At 38.9% G+C, this 18,318-nt stretch overlaps 1 protein-coding gene across 1 annotated transcript in view; it reads right to left on the reverse strand.

Annotated features, from left to right (window-relative positions):
* The window catches only part of PREX1 (phosphatidylinositol-3,4,5-trisphosphate dependent Rac exchange factor 1), a 204,638-nt gene that overhangs the window by 42,287 nt on the left and 144,033 nt on the right, over nucleotides 1-18,318 (reverse strand). Inside the window, exons 14-16 of the mRNA XM_012539711.3 lie at nucleotides 15,683-15,758; nucleotides 4,648-4,720; nucleotides 2,404-2,546 (exon numbers count right to left, since the gene is read on the reverse strand). Of these exons, the coding sequence (XP_012395165.2) occupies nucleotides 2,404-2,546; nucleotides 4,648-4,720; nucleotides 15,683-15,758 (292 nt within the window). The remainder of the gene's footprint in view (nucleotides 1-2,403; nucleotides 2,547-4,647; nucleotides 4,721-15,682; nucleotides 15,759-18,318) is intronic.

Consider the following 18,318-nt stretch of genomic DNA (forward strand, 5'->3'; position numbering starts at 1 on the left):
ATGCACTTCCTCCTCACTTCTGACTTTGTGGCAAGGCCAAGAAAGCTCTGATTTCTGCAATGCTTTCCATAATTTCTCTGCAGTTTTATACTTCTATATGTGTGTGTACATATACATATATATGCATCTTTAATATATAATCATAATTATATTATAAAATTATTATTTTTCTTATTGGAATTTTAACTCCAAATGCTATTCTTTATAAATGAATTGCTATTACTTTGAAATAAAACATATACATATATAATATAGTTATATTAATAAATAAGATTTTTATCCTTTATCCCTTTCTGGGGATCTTACTGTATAGGGAGTTGATTCCATCTTGCCCCTAAGGAATTCTAAACATTTCATTGCAGAATCCATCTTATTCCCTGCTGAAAAAGCACCTCTAAAAGTCAGTTTAGCATGTTATAGGCACTGTGCTAAGCATTGGAAATACAAAGACAAAAGATACTCCCTGCTCTCAAGGAGCTTACAATCTAAGGGAGAAGACAGTTATAGAAAAGCAAGCTAGGGTGACTATTTCATGCAAACAAGCTATATACAGGATAAGCAGGATATAATAAACAAAGGGGAGGCACTAGAATTGAGAGATTGGGAAAATTTTCCTGTAGAAGGTAGGCTTTTAACTCTGTATACATATACAATATATATAAGTACACAGTACAAGATTATATGATGATCAATTGTGCTGGACTTGGCTCTTTTCAACAATAAGGTGATTGAAGGCAATTTCAATAGACTTGGGAAGGAAAGTGCCATTTACATCCACAGAGAGATCTATGGAGCTATGGAGACTGAATGAATGTTCATGGTATTTTCGCTTGTTGTTGTTTGTTTTTTAATTTTTTTTCTTCCACCTTTTGATTTGATTTTCCTTGTGCAGCATGATGAATATGGGAATATATTTATAAGAATTGAACATGTTTAATCTCTATCGGATCACTTGCTATGATGCACAGGAGAGGGTAAGGGGAAAAAGGGGAAAAAATCTGGAACACAAGATTTTGCAAAAGTGAATGCTGAAAATTATCTTTGCATGTCTTTGGGAAAATAAAAAGCTATTAAAAATGTAACTATCTAAAAAATAAAAATAAAGTTTTCCGAATAAAATTGAATAAAAGCAATCAGAAAATCACTACTTATGATGACAAAGAGAAACAAGAGCAACCTCACCACATTCTCCACTATGAATGAACCTTACATCCAGTCAAATTATTTCCTTTCCCTTCTTAGAAGCTCATCTTCCAGAGTTTCATTGTTATCACTCCACTAAGCCCTCTCTTATCTATATACTAAGAGAATATGTTAATCAGTCATTCATTTACATTTAGCTATGAGTTCACCTTTCCTTTCCCTTACTTTAATGAGAAGTTGCTTCAAGACATATACCAGCTTACTTAGTTTCCAGAATAGCTGCCAGCATTTGCATGACAAATTTGCATGACTTATAGAATAAAAACCAGCAGACTTGTTACAGTTTCAGCAATGTGTAGAAGCAACAATTTATATAAAGGCAATGTACCTAGGATCATACTATTGACACAGTAGCATGTAGGACTGTGACATAAAGACACATAACCCTGAACTTTGTCATATACACACATTTATATATATATATATATATATATATATATATATATATATTCAAATCTGGTCTCAGACACTTAATACTTCTCAGCTGTGTGACCCTGGACAAGTCACTTAACCCCAATTGCTCAGCAAAAAAAATAATAATAATAACATAGCGCATACATTTTTACTATACATGCATGTGACATGGTTCTACATATACATGTGTCTATATACATTTTTACCACATACACAGGCAGCTTGGGGGAGGGGGGTGCAGTGGAAGTACAAATCTGGCCTCAGACACTAGACATATGACACTGAGCCCTGTTTGCCTCAGTTTCCTCATCTGTAAAATGAGCTGAAGAAGGAAACAGTGAACTACTTCTTTGCCAAGAAAATCCCAAATGAGAAGATGGAGAGTCAGACATGAAGAAAACAACAACATTCCACCAACGTGAAGGAACCCAGAACTATGCTGCTTATATGACGGCATCCTCCATCGTCCTGTGCACACAGCAGTGTATAGAATCGGGCCATACAATAAACCAGCACCTAAGTTTTGGGGGCCTAGAGCTTTTTCATCTACATGATGCTATCTAGAACTGTGTATGTGGTGGTCTCTAGAACCAGGCCACAGAGAGAGCAGCCATTCAGTAAAGGCTTCAGAAAACAAAGAAAAAGAATGAATGAAAAATTCAGGGGCATCCACCAGCTCAGCTTTAAAGGAAAATGAAAAAGAGCTTTTATTTTAACAGTGGGGTGCAGCCCAAGAGTAAGCCCGGGATCAGAATGAGAACCACTGCTCGGCAGCAGAGCTCCTACCAGAAGGCTCCTGGCCAGGATGTTCTCCACCAGCTTGAAGTCATTGCGAAGCAGCTTGTTCTTGGAGCTTGTCCCTTCCATCTCCTCATCGGCATGAAAGCGGAAGTACTGGGACTCATCTTTGAACTCACTCTTCTCTAGGACTGGGCCCAAATGAACACACACACACAAGGAAAGAATACAGTTAGGCATGTGTTTGAAGCCTCTAGGGGCCCAGAAAAATGCTTTGCAGACCAACACTGTTCTGACTCAACAGTGCGATTTAATATCCCCAGATTGAGCTGTGCTGTCCCCCCAAAAAAGAAAAAAATGCTCTCCAGCCTCCCTAGCTATCCTCCCAAAGCCCAGAGACATTAGTGACCTACTCTTCAAGAAGGCAAATGCGCTATTTCAGAGCAATAAGACAAGAGAGGGAATTTTATGGTGTTCCTAATGCAACCAAAGCAGGAGGGAGTCACTTCAATGAGACTGTTCTCTATGTTTTTCTCTGACATTCTAAGCTCTATGTATGCTGAAATAGCAGAATAAAAGCTAGCTTTCCCTCGGCTTTTAACGTATTCTTTCTGAGACTGCGCTCCTTGAGGATTTTGTCTCATGCTTTTCTTTATATCTCCAGCACTTAGCAGAGCGCCTGAAACACACTGGGTGCTTAATAAGTAATTAGTGACTTCCATTCCAAGGTCCTTTCCATGTCTCACAGTCTGTGTGTCACAGGAACATCAAGACCAGCTAGTCAAAGGCTGAGAACGTCAGGCTAGTTCAGGGAAATGCTCTATGTGGCAGAGTCTCAAATACACCCCTCAGTCCAAATAGCACCCACAGGGAGACATTCCTAGACCCCACTTTGATCTGGGCCACGATTCCTGACAGCTCTGCCCAAAGCTTAGACCTTCCACCAATCAGAGCCATGCTCCCTATGGATGTGGCGACCAGAAAAATTATAGGTCTATTCTGAGTGGTTATTTTGGGGATGCCTTTGGGATGAGAACATTCTGAGGGGGTGGGTCCCAGAGAATGCACCCTGATGATCCCTGGGGAGCAGAAGGGATGCAATGGCTGGATGAATGGTCTCAGGCTATAGGAACTGTCCCCAAGGCCACAAATACACCCTAAAATGATCAAGCTGAAGTCAAAACTGAAGGGTGCGGCCCAACCTCAAAACATAGGGTAGAGCCTGGGAAGAACAGGAACTGGCCACCCATGGCATAAGTGGCTTCCTTCTCCTTTCTGGGACCATGTTATACACATTCTGAAATCAGACTTTAGCTTTGCATGGCTATGTCTGCTTCCCAAGGGAACCTGCCTCGTATTTAATACCTATAAACAAATACACGGAGTCTCAGAAATAGAAGGGCTCTTAGAATAGCAAACACTAGAAAGACCAGCATAGAATAATAGAAACACTGAAGGAACCTTAATGCAATGTTAGAGGCAAAAAGGCCCTGGAGATTAGCTTCTCATTTCACAGAATGAGGCAAGAGAGCCCTGGGCTCAGGAAGTGATTTGCCTACCCATGGTCACATAGCATATAAAGGTCAGAGCCAAAGCCAAATTTAAATCTTCTGACTCATTTCATTATATTAGTCTGAAGATGGTAAAAGTAAACTTGCTGTCATCGTAAACCCAGAATTTGTTGCATCCCTTATATACATAATACCTGAGTGTCAAATAGGGCCAAATCCACCTCACTACCTCACTACAGAGAACTACCCTACCATCTAACCCATATAAATGCAAAATCTCAGCATTGGAAAAACCCTCAGAAGTCATTTAACCTAAATCATACTCGAGAACTTCTGTCTACAATATGCCAGACAAATGGTCATCCTTTCTCCCAAGTTTCCCTCTTTTTTTCTAGGGTATCTGTGCCTAAGTTCCTTCAATCATTCTCCCTATGTCATGGTCATAGTCAACCCTCCAGTCCTACTCCAGACTCACTCTCCCTGTCCCTCCTAAAATGTAACATTCAGAAAGAATAAAAATATTCTAGAAGTGGACTTTGTCAGATGATGAACCTAAGAAATATACCCAGAACCCCATCAAGTAATTTGCTAATTTTAGTCTATAATCTGACTGTTTCTTGGAGTGATGGGTTCAGTAACCTGGTCTGATAGGGACATGCTCCAATGTGAAGGAATGGAACAAGATGCCTCACTAGCCATTGAGAAGCCTATTCCAGCAGTGGAACCCAGAACCTCACTGAAGTCAATGGAGTCGGGGCAGGAGAAAGAGCAGGAGAATTACCGTGGTGCATGAAGCCATTATTACAGAGTCCCACACCCAGCGCCACAGCTTCCTCCCTTGTCTGGCAGTCTCCCTAGTGAGAAGAGAACAGCATTAATACCAATAATAATGACAACAGCAGGTTATACTTACATGGCAACATACATTATACGTACAATTATTTCCAAAACTTTCATTAAGCGTGTACTATGTATAGCTGAGCATTAAAGGAAATGAAGTTTAAAAGACAATCTTTCATTTTTCTGGATCTAACAGTCAAAAAGGGTGGATAGTTAGTGTCCACAACAATACAAGAGAACAGGAAAAAGCAATTATATCTGTGACTTCACTGTTACAAGGACCTCTTGGATGAAGAAGCTCCCTCTAGCAATTCAAGCTGACACCTTCCCTGAAAATTACAATCTGAAAGGTAACCTACCCAGAATTACTTAGCAAATAATCCATAATAAATAATCCATAATAATCAAACCAAGTGCACTGTATCTTCTAAACTCCTGAGGGCACTCATTTTTCATCTGCACTACTCCCTCAGATTCTAGAAAAGAGCTAATGCATCTAAATGGGCCCTGACAGATGTTTGTGGAAATGAACTGAATTAAACTGGAAGATGCTGACAAGGAGATTAGGAAAGGTTTCACAGTATTGGTGGCATCCAAGTTGGATCTGAGAGGACAATATTCTAGATTTGGGGATTCAGCATTAGCCCATGCATGGAGGGAGAGAATAAATGGCAAATTCATAAGGCAGAGAGAAGTTCAGATTAGTTGAAGCAGGAGTAGAAGGGATTAAAACAAGAAATAAAGAAGAAAGATAGTATCAAAACACAGATGTCCTTTAATTCTAAAGAGAAGTCTGAACTTTATTCAAGAGCAAATGGGGAAACAAGAAGATTATTCGAAGAACTATTCTGTTGAATGTGGCTCTTTTCAATCATCAATGAGATGATTGAGGCCAGTTCTAGTGATCTTGTGATGATGAAAGATATCTACATCCAGAGAGAGGATTGTGGAAACTGAGTGTGGAGCACAATATAGCATTTTCACTCTTTTAGTTGTTGTTTGCTTGTATTTTGTTTTCTTTCTATTTTTTCCTTTTTAATCTGATTTTTCTTGTGTAGCATGATAATTATATACATAAGTATACATATATTGGATTTAACATTTTTAACGTGTTTAACATATAATGGATTACTTGCCATTTCTAGGTGACAGGGTGGGAACAAGGGGGAAAATTTTGGAACACAAGGGTTTTGCAAGGGTCAATGTTGAAAAATTATCCATGCATATATTTTGAAAATAAAAAACAGAGAGAGAGAGAGAAAGAGAGAGAGACAGAGACAGAGACAGAGACAGAGACAGAGAGAGAATGAGGAGTCACCAATGGTTTCTGAACAGAAAAGAGACATGATGAGATCTATGATCATTCTATAGAAGGGAGATCCTTTTGGCTGAATGTAGAAGACCAATGGACACTGGTAAGTGAGGGCCAAATTGTGAGAAGTTTGTGCTTTATCCTAGATGTAATAAGGAGCTAAAAGTTTTCAAGCAAAGACATGACCAATCAGTTCTGTGCTTTAGGATTATTTCAACATCTATGAATAAGAGAGATTCAAGAAGAAGCAGGGTGGGAAAGCAGGAGGCCACTTAAGAAGCTGTAATTAGACATAATAAGGACTTAAACTATAGTAGTGGCAAGATGTAGAAAACAGAAGAGAATAAATGTGAGAGGAGTGACAACTTGCTTGCCAACTAAGTGATCACTCAATCTAAGAGCATTTATTAAACATCAGCATTGTGCTAAGCTGAAGCTACAGATACAAAAGCAAATTAGCCGCTCCATTAAAGAGATTACATTTAAAAGGAGAGAAAAAAGATATTCACAAGTAAATAAATACAGTATATGGTTAAAAATAATAAACATTCTGGCAGCAGCACAATGGATTAGAGGCAAGAGGGAGTCAGCCCCAGTGTGTGATCAGTGTCCCAGAGTAAGAACAGTGAGAAAAGGAGAGGTAGAATTGGGATGGTCAAGGCTTGGCAATAGATTAGATAAAAGTGGGGAGGAATAAAAATCACCCAAAGAGTTTCTCTTATTAAAAATGCCTTATAAACTGCAACAGTTATTTTCTAATCTCTGTACTCCCAAAATCAGACACAGGGCTTAGTGAATAGGAAGGTACCATCTCAGAAACATAAGAAAAACTAATAGTTTAATAAACAAAAATAACAAACCCAGAAGGCAGCACTTATTTGTGCAAATATGGAAATGCAAATAAAGATTACTTCCTACTCAATAAATGCCATTGCCGCAGGAATTGTGGGTATGATCATTTTAGAAAGCTTTTTAGCAAGGACTAAAATGCCCCAAAGCTTGAGATTTCCTCTCAGATGACCAGGTAGATCACCCAAAACATCCATTTCTCAAATGTAGCTATTAAGGGCTGAGGGAAAGGGTTGGGGAGAGTAGAGAAGTATCTGTCATTTCTGCTACCCTGTCCTTAACTCTGCTCCGTGCAGGTCAGGGAATTCCCTGACTTGGACCAGTCTCCTACCACAGAGCATGAGCTGGGAGCAGCCCTCCTTGAATTAAAACATGGATTCAGAGGAACCTTTATTTTTGAATTAAGAACACCGTGGTGAGAGACCACAAGCCCCATGGGAGTGCTGGGATATATGGATACATCACTGAGAAGTCTGAGTCCTTGGAATTAGTCCCCAGGCTAGGAATGGCTTCCCCAAGGCCACACAAGTGATAAAGACATCCAGAGGATGTTAGGAATAGAAGACATCACAGAGTTCACTTCTTCAAACTCCCTCATTTTACAGATAACAAAGGAAATCTAATCTGCAGAATACTGACTTGTTCAAGGTCACCCAGTAGGAAGTACCACACAAATGATAAGGATGTGCCGTTTTTAAGGATGAAAGGGATAGACAGAAGGATCTCAGAGCTGACTTTGTAGTCCAATGATCCATTTGACAGAGAAGGGAACCCAAATGTCAGGAGATCACACAGCTTAGTAAATGTCAAAACCAAGATTTCTGACCTTAGACTAAATTTTCTTTCTCTACACCATACAGCCTGATGAGCTCCTTTAAAAGTTCTGCAAAGGAAAAGACTTCTAGGGAAGGGAAGGAAAAAAGCCTCCATCCCATCCTCCCCCAGCTCCCACTGGGTGAGAAAGCTGTGTTTTTTCCTCTGACAGGCTCTCTGGCCCCCAAATGACAACTGGTATTCACAGCCAAACAAGATGGTCGGGATCACAAGCTGCACTTGGAGAGGGACATGCTTTGTGTAAACATTGGGCCACACTTGTTCCACAGCTGACCCCTCCTGACAAATCTCTCCTCAGAGGCAGCATCCTCACAAGTGTGTGCTTTCAGCCCCAGCTTCTTCCAGGGGAAGCCGGCAAGCTTTTATGCAGGGGCATCCAGGGACTTGCAAACTCACCTCAATCCTCCCTCCCACTTCCTCTGGTCCAGCTGTGAAACAACTGACCAGTGATGAAGTGCTGTCATCCTGATCCATGGAGGAAGCAGAAAAGGAAGATGGGGGGTGGGGGTGGGGGGTGGGCAGACAGCCAAGTGATCTAAGTAAGCCTGAGGAAGCCAAGAAGTCTGCAGGACACCTGGCCCTCTGGAAAGCCTGGAAAAGGCTCCTAACCTAAGTCTTTGCCAAGGGGCCCCAGGAAGGCCAGGAAAGAAAAGAGAAAGTGAGTTAAAAATAGGCCATTAGATTCTCAAGGCAGAGCAGAGATATCTAAGAGTAAAAAAATGACTCAGAAATAACCACCTAAAGAAAAGTAAAGTCCCCTACACCTCCACTTAAAGAAACTTTTAGGATGTGTGTGTGTGTGTGTGTGTTTGTGTGTGTGTGTGTGTGTGTGTGTGTGTGTGTGTGTGTGTTTGTGTGTATGTATATGCAAACCATATCTTCCAAACTAGTCTGGGAGTTCACTGAAGGCAGACATTGTAAACTTAAAATTTTTCTCATGTCCCTGGCAGTACACCATGTCCTACAAGGAGTTGCTGCTTAATCAAGGCTTAGCTAATTTGTTTGCTGCATGTGCTGTCAAGAGGAATCTATCAGACTTTTGAGCTGGGGATCAGCAGTCCTGAGAATAGCTCACCTACCTTCCTCTTGAACACTACCACAGTGACTGGAAACTCACTACCTTTCAAGACATTTTGATCTTATTTTTGGTTAGTTCTGATGGGAATTTTTTCCTGCCAGTGAAGATGGATATTTCTAACTGCAAAGATCCAGCCTAATACAGAACTATGGAATATCAACCCTGAAAAAGCTCACTCCCTCATTAATGTCACAAAATCATAGATGTTCTCAGTTGGAAGGGACTCAGGAAGTATGTAATCCAATCTGTACTGACCCAGATTCTGCTTGAAATTTTTCAGGGACAAAAAAAAACCCCACTAGAGTACCCTAAACAGTCCATTACACTTCAGGACAGTTTTGATTGCCTAGTGTGTAATTCTTGTTCAGTAATTTCCGTCATGACCCCATTTGGAGTTTTCTTGGCAGAGATGCTGGAGTGGTCTGCCATTTCCTTTTCCAATTCATTTTATAAAGGAGGAAACTGAGGCAAATAAAGTTAAGTGACTTGCAATCACATAGCCAATGTCTAAAGCCAAATTTGAATTCAAGCTTTTCTGATTCCAGACCCAGCACTACATCAATTATGCCAACTAGAAGTAACTTCTCTGCTCTGGGTTCTTTCCAACTTCTACTCCTTTTGAGACCAAGTACAAGAAGACAGCCCTCCCAACTAAGATGGAAAAGCTTATCTCAATGAAAAACAGGTGATTATTGGAGGACCATTTCTGAAAGACTCTTCATAACAAGGATATCCACATGAAAATCTTCCACTAAAATGCATCAAAGTTGAGACATGCATCAGTAGAGGAAATGCCCAAGCACAATTTGGACTAAAGATTACACTGGAATTTTGTATCACTGACTAATAATAAGCTTTTAACTCCCCTAAAAACCCCAAGTGCTTTTCAAATGAACTTCTACTACTCTCACATTCAATACACACACACAGTTGCTTTTCTTTATTTAAAAAAAAATAGGGTAAGACTTTATTTTTATGTCTATTAAATTCATCTTGTTAGATGAGGACTTCTGGAGTAAACCAGTCAAAAAGCATTTAGTGCCTACTAATGGACCAGGCACTGTGCTAGACACTAGTGATGCAAAGAAAACAAATGAAACAATACTTATTCACAAGGAGCTAATACTCTAATGGAAAGAACATTGTATATATCCAATAAATATATATTTTTTAAAAAACAGTTTTGGAATATTTGGCAGGAGAATCAGGAAATGAATTGGGTCCTGATTCAATTTTTTTCCCATCTATCAGTTTGCCATCAAAACCTTCATCGGTCACTCATTAATTGTAAAGTGCCTTTTTCACAGGTCCTTTTTCACAGAGATGGTATACTATGGATTCAGTGAAAACTATATACTCTGTGTGTGTGTGTGTGTGTGTGTGTGTATATAAAATGACATATATATGTTAATGTATTGATCAGTTTTGTTGACCAGCCCTTTTTTCCTCTCATTTTACGTTAGAGGATGACTTTTCTAGGCAGGGGAAAGTGTATTTGGAAATTAATATGTTACATGAAAAGAGATGTTAAGGAGAAGGGGTGAGGAGAAGGGAGGAAAAAAATTTTAGAACATGTATTTTGAAAATAAACTATCATCAATAAATATAAATAAGTAGAAAATTAAAATAAAAATAATTATGAAATGAGATATTAAAATATTATTATGAAAAGAGATGTTAAAATAAAAACAAATGATATTGCTTCAGTCCCTGACTCTATTAGTTCTTCCTGTCTTTGCTGGACTTACATCATGGCCTCTTTCTTTCCCAAGGAAAGATCCTTTGTTCCCTTCCTCACACTAAATGCAGAAACCTGCTTGAGCAGAGTTCTCCCATCCTACATGCTAAACTGGGCAGGCTTGGAATATATGGTATGATACTATTGGCAAAAGGAGCCAAAGGGCATCAAGAGAAAGGCAATGAGAGCAAGCAAAAAGCCAAACTGAACAACCTCTTTCTTCAACAGTTTAATCAAGTGATCAATAAATAGGCATTTTTTAAACACCTAGCTGCTGTCCTAGGTCCTGAAAAATGGAATCCAAACTAACAAAGAAATCACTTTCTCATGGGAGAAACAAGTACATATAGAAATACACACAGCCAATTGTGTGTTCCAGTCTGCTGAAGTTGGAGTTATTCCATTCACCACTACAGAGAGGAAAGGAATCCAAACATAGGAACTTCAGAAGGCTCCACGGGATCCCAAAAAAGAAACCTGGATTGTGGCTATCAAAACTCACAGACTTAAGAGGTGACCACATTCACAATTATAAGACACTGGCTCAAAGCCTATTACTTACTAGCCATGTATGGCTATGGAAAATAATTCATCTGAGTTAATAACTAAGAGTAATTTCCTCCATAAAATGGGCATCATCTGCTTTATGAGATTACTGTGACAAAAAGGTTCAGTAAATTGTAAAGAATTTTACATAGATGAGTTATGAATCATATATGAATCAATATGAAGCATATTGACAGAAAAATGATTTAGTCAAGGTGCAGAATGAGATATTTTTCAACAAGGCCCATGTGAAAATCAGTTTTGTTTTACTATTTATTGTTTTTAATTTGAGGACAAGTATAATGGCAAGTGACGGTGAAAAAGTAAAAGTAAAGACAGGTTATTGAAACTTTTTTTAATGTATTGACAACAGAAAAAAATTCAGAAGAGAAGAGAGAAAACAGGACAGCTTGAAAATAAAAGCATTGGATTATATACCTTTAAAAATATAAGCTATATATAAAATATTTATAGTTTCATAAGTCTTTTCTTTTTATTGGTGTTTGTCAAGATCTAGGTAAAAAACTTAAAAATTTCTTAAAAAGCTACATATGTATTATTATTTTTCAAATATATCTAGTCACTGCTGTGATCGATACAATACCAATTCATTTAAAATCACTGGTTATTCCTTCTACACCATGACTTTCCCCATTGCAGTTTCAATATCATGGATCAACATAAGAAATTAAATGGGAATTTTGGGGGGAGAATTTTGCAGAAGCCACAATTGACACAAACACCACAGAAAAAGTTTTTCATACATTATTTTAACTTAACATTACCTACATATAGCAAACACTTAACTCAAATTTTACCAGAAATTACTGTAAACATCTCATAAAAGCAAAAGAAAAATTCATACTTCTTTTCTGGTACAAAGGGAAGGCCAAAAAATTTTCCAGCTTTAACCCCTACAATGTGAAAAGGATAAATGTACTGAATTTGTAGTACTTTTTAATCATTATAGTGTTTCTCAATGAATGGATACTGATAGCACAATCACCAGTGTTGGAGAAGGATTACTCTAAAATACATAAAGAGTCTGTGATTTCATAGGTGTAGGTATTCTTTCTGCCAACACTGATCAGAGCCCATCATGCTTCAGTGTGGTGGGGGGGCAGAGGGGGGAAGAGAACACCTGCTGCTGATCAACTTTCTTTGGATGAACCTTAATGACAGGGAGATGAAGATATTTGGGCTGGAGAAATTTGGTACATAATTGACATGGAGGCACATTTTTTGTCAGTTAAGTCAATTGCTAATTCTCTATTCAAATTCTTTCATCAAATTGGTTGGATCAGCCAAGAGCTTATTCTCCCTACAGGAAGATCCTAGACTCACTTCTTTACCATAAAGATGCAAGCTCCCCTGGCTTCTTATATTCCCTCTATCATTTTAAACCCTTCTTCATCTGGCTCCAGCTTATTTTTCCAGGCCAGTTCCCTATTTTTCCCTTTGTATACTGTCCTACATGTAGTCTCACATACACCACATTCATTAAGACCTCCATGTCTTTTCAAAAGATGCCCCCCCATTTTCAAAATGTCACTGCAAATATAAGTTTTGCCACCTCCTACAAAAGGGTGTTTTCTGATCCCCATCCCTACCCCCGACCCCAGCTCCTTACTCCCTAATCCCCAGAAATTACTATGTTCTATTATGTATTTTCTTTTTGACATATATACATCCTCCCCCACCCCACTCCTAAAAAATGTACAAATGATGTTTGTTTGTTTGTTTTGCATTCCCAGAACATAGAAGAAGGGTCAGTACACAGCAGAATGTTAATAAATGCTTACTGAATGAATGTGTTATGTGTGGAACATTCTGCTATTGTGAGACGGTATTCTTCCTCATCAGTTTCTACTCTGACAACAAGTCTGGAAGTAATTTAAAATCCAAGCCACACAGAGAACTAAGTCATTCCCATCTTTTCCCAGCCCTAGTCCCAGGCTCCCCACCCTCCATCCTGCCTCCAACTCAGATCTCATCTCCAGCTGCTGTTAAAAACAGCCACATGGAAGCCATTCTGCTGCCTCAGCTCCAATTACACACTCGTGCTGCCCCCCCCCCAACCCTCCCCATTGGGACTGGCTGAAGGGGGAAGGGAGGTCCCCCTACTCCTCACAACATGGGATAATTGGCACTGTGCCACAGGATTATAAAGGCAGAACTTTAAAGCTCATTACTGAAAAAAAATTGTCAACTACAATCCCAGCCTAGTTTTTCTATATTTCTCCTTTCCATTTAGTTACTTTGGCCTATTCACTCTACTACTCAATAGGGAATAAGGAATAGGTTTCGGATTCACCCTTCAGTCTAAGACCAGGGAGGGTGTCAACCTGGAAGACCTGAGGTCACAGCCAACAAAAACATCCCGGGATTCCTTCTTTTCTTAATTCTTCCTCTTATTTTCTTTCTCACAATGCTGTATTTGATTGATGGATTGCTTAATTTTGCTTAATTTTTTCTTTCATATTCTTTGTTACATAGGACTGCTCTATGGGAAAAGAAAGAATGCACTGGGAAATAAAAGTGAAATAGTATAATAATGATGACAATGAACAATATTTACATAGCACCTACTAAGATGCTATGCTAAGTACTTTACAAATATTATGGAAAGCAGATGATACAGAGAGATAAATATATACAGATCTAGATATAAGTATTACAGAGCTAAACACAAACATATTGATATATACATATATCACATATTATAAATGTCTGAAGCCTAGATTTGAAATCAGGTCTTTCAGGCCCAGTGATTTCTTCATTGTGTCACCTACTTTACTCAAAAAATATATCAACAAAGTACTGGTATTGATAATTTTTAAATATTTTATTTTTGCATATTTATATATATATATATAAATACATTATAAGTAATATATAGTATAATATAACACATATATACAATGACATAACAATATATTACACATAATAAATATAATATATTTTATATAATATAATTTTATATTTTTATTTTATTTTTCAATATTTAAAATTGATATTTTCATTTTCGTTCCCTTCTCATTTTCTTCATGCCCCATAAGGCAATCTTAGGTCTGATAATAGCATAGTGATCAAAGTTTTGAGGTTGATAACAGCACATATAAGAACCTACTCATTTTGAATTAAGTTTTTGCATCTGTAAAGTGGGGATATTACTGTCTGTCTGTGTGCTTGTATCTTTGTTCTCTGCCCTATCAGAAAGCAAGATTTTTGTAAAGAGAGATTGCTTCATTCACCGCATTTCTCTCCACATTCCTGGCATAAGTATAATAATAAGTGCTTGACTGAGCCAAGGTTATAGAGTTATATACAAGAGAATCTGCTGCTCTAATAATCAACTCTAAACCGTGTGTGTGTGAGAGACACAAACAGACAGACAGACAGACAGACACAGTGGAACAGCATATACCCAGAGGCCAGGGGCTCCCCTCATCACTCCCCTCAACAGGTGAAGTGATACTGAACTTCAATAATAAAAATAATACCATCCCACAATAACACTCCATTTCAAATTAGCAAAGCTTTTTCCACAAAAGAACTTGTCAGATAAGTAACATGGATTATTATCTTTATCTCTTTCTGGGAGGGAGGAATTAGTGATTCACTGGTACACACAGCTTTGCAGGGAAAGATCACATACAGTTCTACAGCTCAGCCTGAAGAGAGGTACTTGGAGCAGGTAGGGGTAATAGTGGCAGGACTTGAACCCGGAGCTTCCTGAGTGTTCTATCACATCTCCTCTCATGATAATCAGTAACAAGCCCCTGGTTCTAACAGTAAGTACTTGAGGGAGAATTCTAACACAAGTCTCACGACTCAGGATCAACCATCCACCTCCTACATAACTCTGAGTCTCCAAGACCCAAATTTAACAGCCAAGACATTGTGAGCAGCAACTGCTTTGTTTGGGTCATTCAGACACCAGTTCCTGGAGACAGTGACCAATTCAGAGAAGGATCTTAATAAATGATTGCTGCCTAGAAGATTGTAATTGAGGTTGCATCTCTAAGCCTCCATTTCCACATCTAAAAATAAAAATGATAATTGTTGCCCTACCAACCTCAAAGAGAAGGCACATGGAAGAATTCTGCAAATGATAAGGTGCTATGTAAACCAAGGTAGGATTTGTCACATCTATGATTCAGCCAAATGATACCATTTGCTGCTCCTTGAACATACTCCTCTTTGTCTTGATAACAACAACAACAATAATAATAATGCTATTTCTCATTTCCATGGATTGCTTTTGTCCCAATTCATCTCTCTCCTACCCAGTTTGCTTACAGAAAAAAAAAAGGCTCTCTCTTTTTCAGGCCTCAAGTCCCTTCATGTTAAAACATTATGTTCTAAGCTACCTTATAACACAGATATCCTAAGAGCCCTCCCCAGCTTTCAAATTATGAGTTAATGATTCAATAATTCATCCATTATTTATTAAGTGCCTACTACATGCAGAGGCTCCCATCCTCTCCTTCAACAGAGACAAAATGATACTTCTGTGGCAGTTAAGCAAACCCTGTGGAAGTAGGAAGCTTTCAAAAGATTTAGAACCTCCTTCAGGATGAGTAAGCAGCAATTACCATTGCCAACCATAAGCCTACCTGAGCAAGCAACCAGTCCACCAGTTTACTCCCAGGAATCACAGATTTGTAGGTCTTCAAGTGATAGTCTCTGTCTCTGCATTAAAAAATAAATAAAAATAAATAAGTAAACAATAGGAGGGGAGTGATTAAGGAAGATGATGGATGGATATGTGGATAGATAGAAAAATGGACAGATAGATAAGTCTAGTTCCCATTTCTATAACATTTGACATCTCAGACAGCAATGTCCTGCCAAAAGCTCTATTATTCTTATAGTTGAAGAAACTACGGCTCTAAGAGAGTCTTTTGGCTATCCACAAGTGTCCAGCCAGTACCTATAAGAGCAATCTAAATAGGACTTTTTGGCTTCATGTTCAAGAAGTAAATCGGCAGCCTTGAAAGGTGTTTTGTTTTGTTTGTTTTCACAGAATTAAATAGAGTCAGAGGCCATAGATTTTTGCAAATGAATTGACCACAGTGAGGTTAAATAAAAAGCCTGAATAGGATCCTCCTTCAAGGGAAAGCACTCCACACATAGGATGCAACATCAAGGCTAGTGGGGACCTCAGATGCAAATCTTTCTCTTTACAAATAATACCAAACATTTCCTTTTTGTGATGGGCAACTTCCTCTTTTGTAAAATGAGCTGGAAGCCAACAGGGTTAAGGGTCACAAAGCTAGTAAGTATCTGAGGCCAGACCCAGGTTTTCTGACTCTAAGCCAGGTGTTCTACCCACTGTACCATCTAGAGGATTCTCCCTCTGCAATCTCCCTAACATATGGCTGACCAACCTTTAAACAAAAGACCCATCTTCGACTGAGGAACCTCTGATATCCTCAGGCAGCCCTAATTAGTAAGGAAATCCTGTCTCACATAAGGCCAAAATCTGCCGCTTGGCAACTAATACTGATGATTTGTAAAACTGCCTCCTCCCCCTGCATCCCAGTTCTCACTCCCACCTTAGCCTGAATCTTTGGGGGGAAATCAGTCAGCAGGAAATTCCTTCTCTTTTTAGCCCACTGTCAAACTTCCAATGACAGGGGCAGAGGCAGGAATCATAGGAAAAGGAATACCAGGGCATTGTGCCCAGAACAGCACCTGCTCGCCCCAAGGAAGCAACTCCTGGCACGTGCCCAGACTCAAGCCTTTGAGATGCTGGAGACAGTGAATTTTCCTGATTATTCCAGGAGACCGAGGGATCAAGTTCAAACTCCCCTCAATTAAATGCCTTAAATATAATGGGCATATTTCCCTGTATCCAGGAAATGAATATGTGCCCTGGACATTGGTTCTTATGATATTGATACAGAGAATGCAAAATGTCAAAACTAGCAGGGACCTTAGAATATTAGACCCAGGAAAAAAATCCAAGCTGGGAGAGATTTTTTAATAAAGAACACAGAATGTCAAAGCTAAAGGGTTACTAGAACACAGAATGCAAGAACTGAAAAGATATTTAGTAATCCTTTAACAGATGAGGGAAATGAGGCTCAGAAAGGAAAATTTCTCCAAATATACTAAGCACCCTAAGGAAAGGAAATCTCTGCTCATGGTGTGTCATCCCTTTTCTGAGAATAAAAGCAGACCCATGGAAAGATCTCAGGAAAAACATGACAAATCCTAAGAAGAAAGGCTCTACATTATGGAAGCTGCTTAGTTTTGTCTTCTGAATATACCTGATGATTTTCATGGAGTGAAATAATATGGGCACTACCCCTCCTCAGAGAGGGAAGAAGGTTGCCTCTTCCCTCCAGCCTCTCTGAGGCTCAGTGATGCATGTTATGATGTAGAGGACTGAGCCAGGAGCTTCTCCTTCACTGGAAAACATCTCCCTCGCATCTCTATAACCTATCAGTGTCTGTCTGTCTGTCTATCTCCCTCTCTTTTTAGAAAATCTCACTGAACAACCTGCCCAAACATTCTCTCCCTTTATTTTCCTTGCTCCCTCCCCTTCCTTCTCCTCTTTCCCTCTCCTCCCTCTCCCTAATCACCCTCTTTTCTCTCTCCCTCTTCCCCCATCCTCCCTTTCTCTTTTTTCTTTTCTCTTTCTCTCTTCTTTCTCTCTCAGTCTCTCCCCCTCTCTCTGTCTCTATTTCTCTTGCTAGGGCTTCCCGGTTCATTCCTAGCTCATCCAGGGTAGAGCAGGGTTGGGCAAGGAATAGCTCCTAAGCAAGAATGGAACTTCAAAGCTAATCTTCCCATTGATAGTAAAGAAAGGAAAGGGTACAGAATTACATATTAACATGAGCAAAGAAATCTTTCAGTCTGACTGAGAATTAAACCCATTCGACTCACATTGTGTAGCTTCCCAGGCTATTTATCCACTCAAAAAGAAAAAAAGAAAAAGAGGAGACATTTAGGTTTAATGTCTCTGCTGTTTAATGAACAGCAGAGAGGAGTTAAGAATTACTTGTTTATATAACTCTAAATTAATTCTAATCCCAATTAGAAATTAATCCTAATCTCAATTCTTTTATCTATGAACTTCCATAAATGACCAACAAATTGTTTCCACTCTCAGGACCTCAATTTATTCTTCTGTAAAGGAGATTACACCGGATGCTCTCTAAGATTTGTCCATTTCCTAATATTCTATCTTCTACGTCATAAGGCCACTTCCTGCTATATTATATATTCAATACCTTTCAGCTCT

Source organism: Sarcophilus harrisii, chromosome 2, assembly GCF_902635505.1.
Source record: "Sarcophilus harrisii chromosome 2, mSarHar1.11, whole genome shotgun sequence".
Taxonomy (NCBI): domain Eukaryota; kingdom Metazoa; phylum Chordata; class Mammalia; order Dasyuromorphia; family Dasyuridae; genus Sarcophilus; species Sarcophilus harrisii.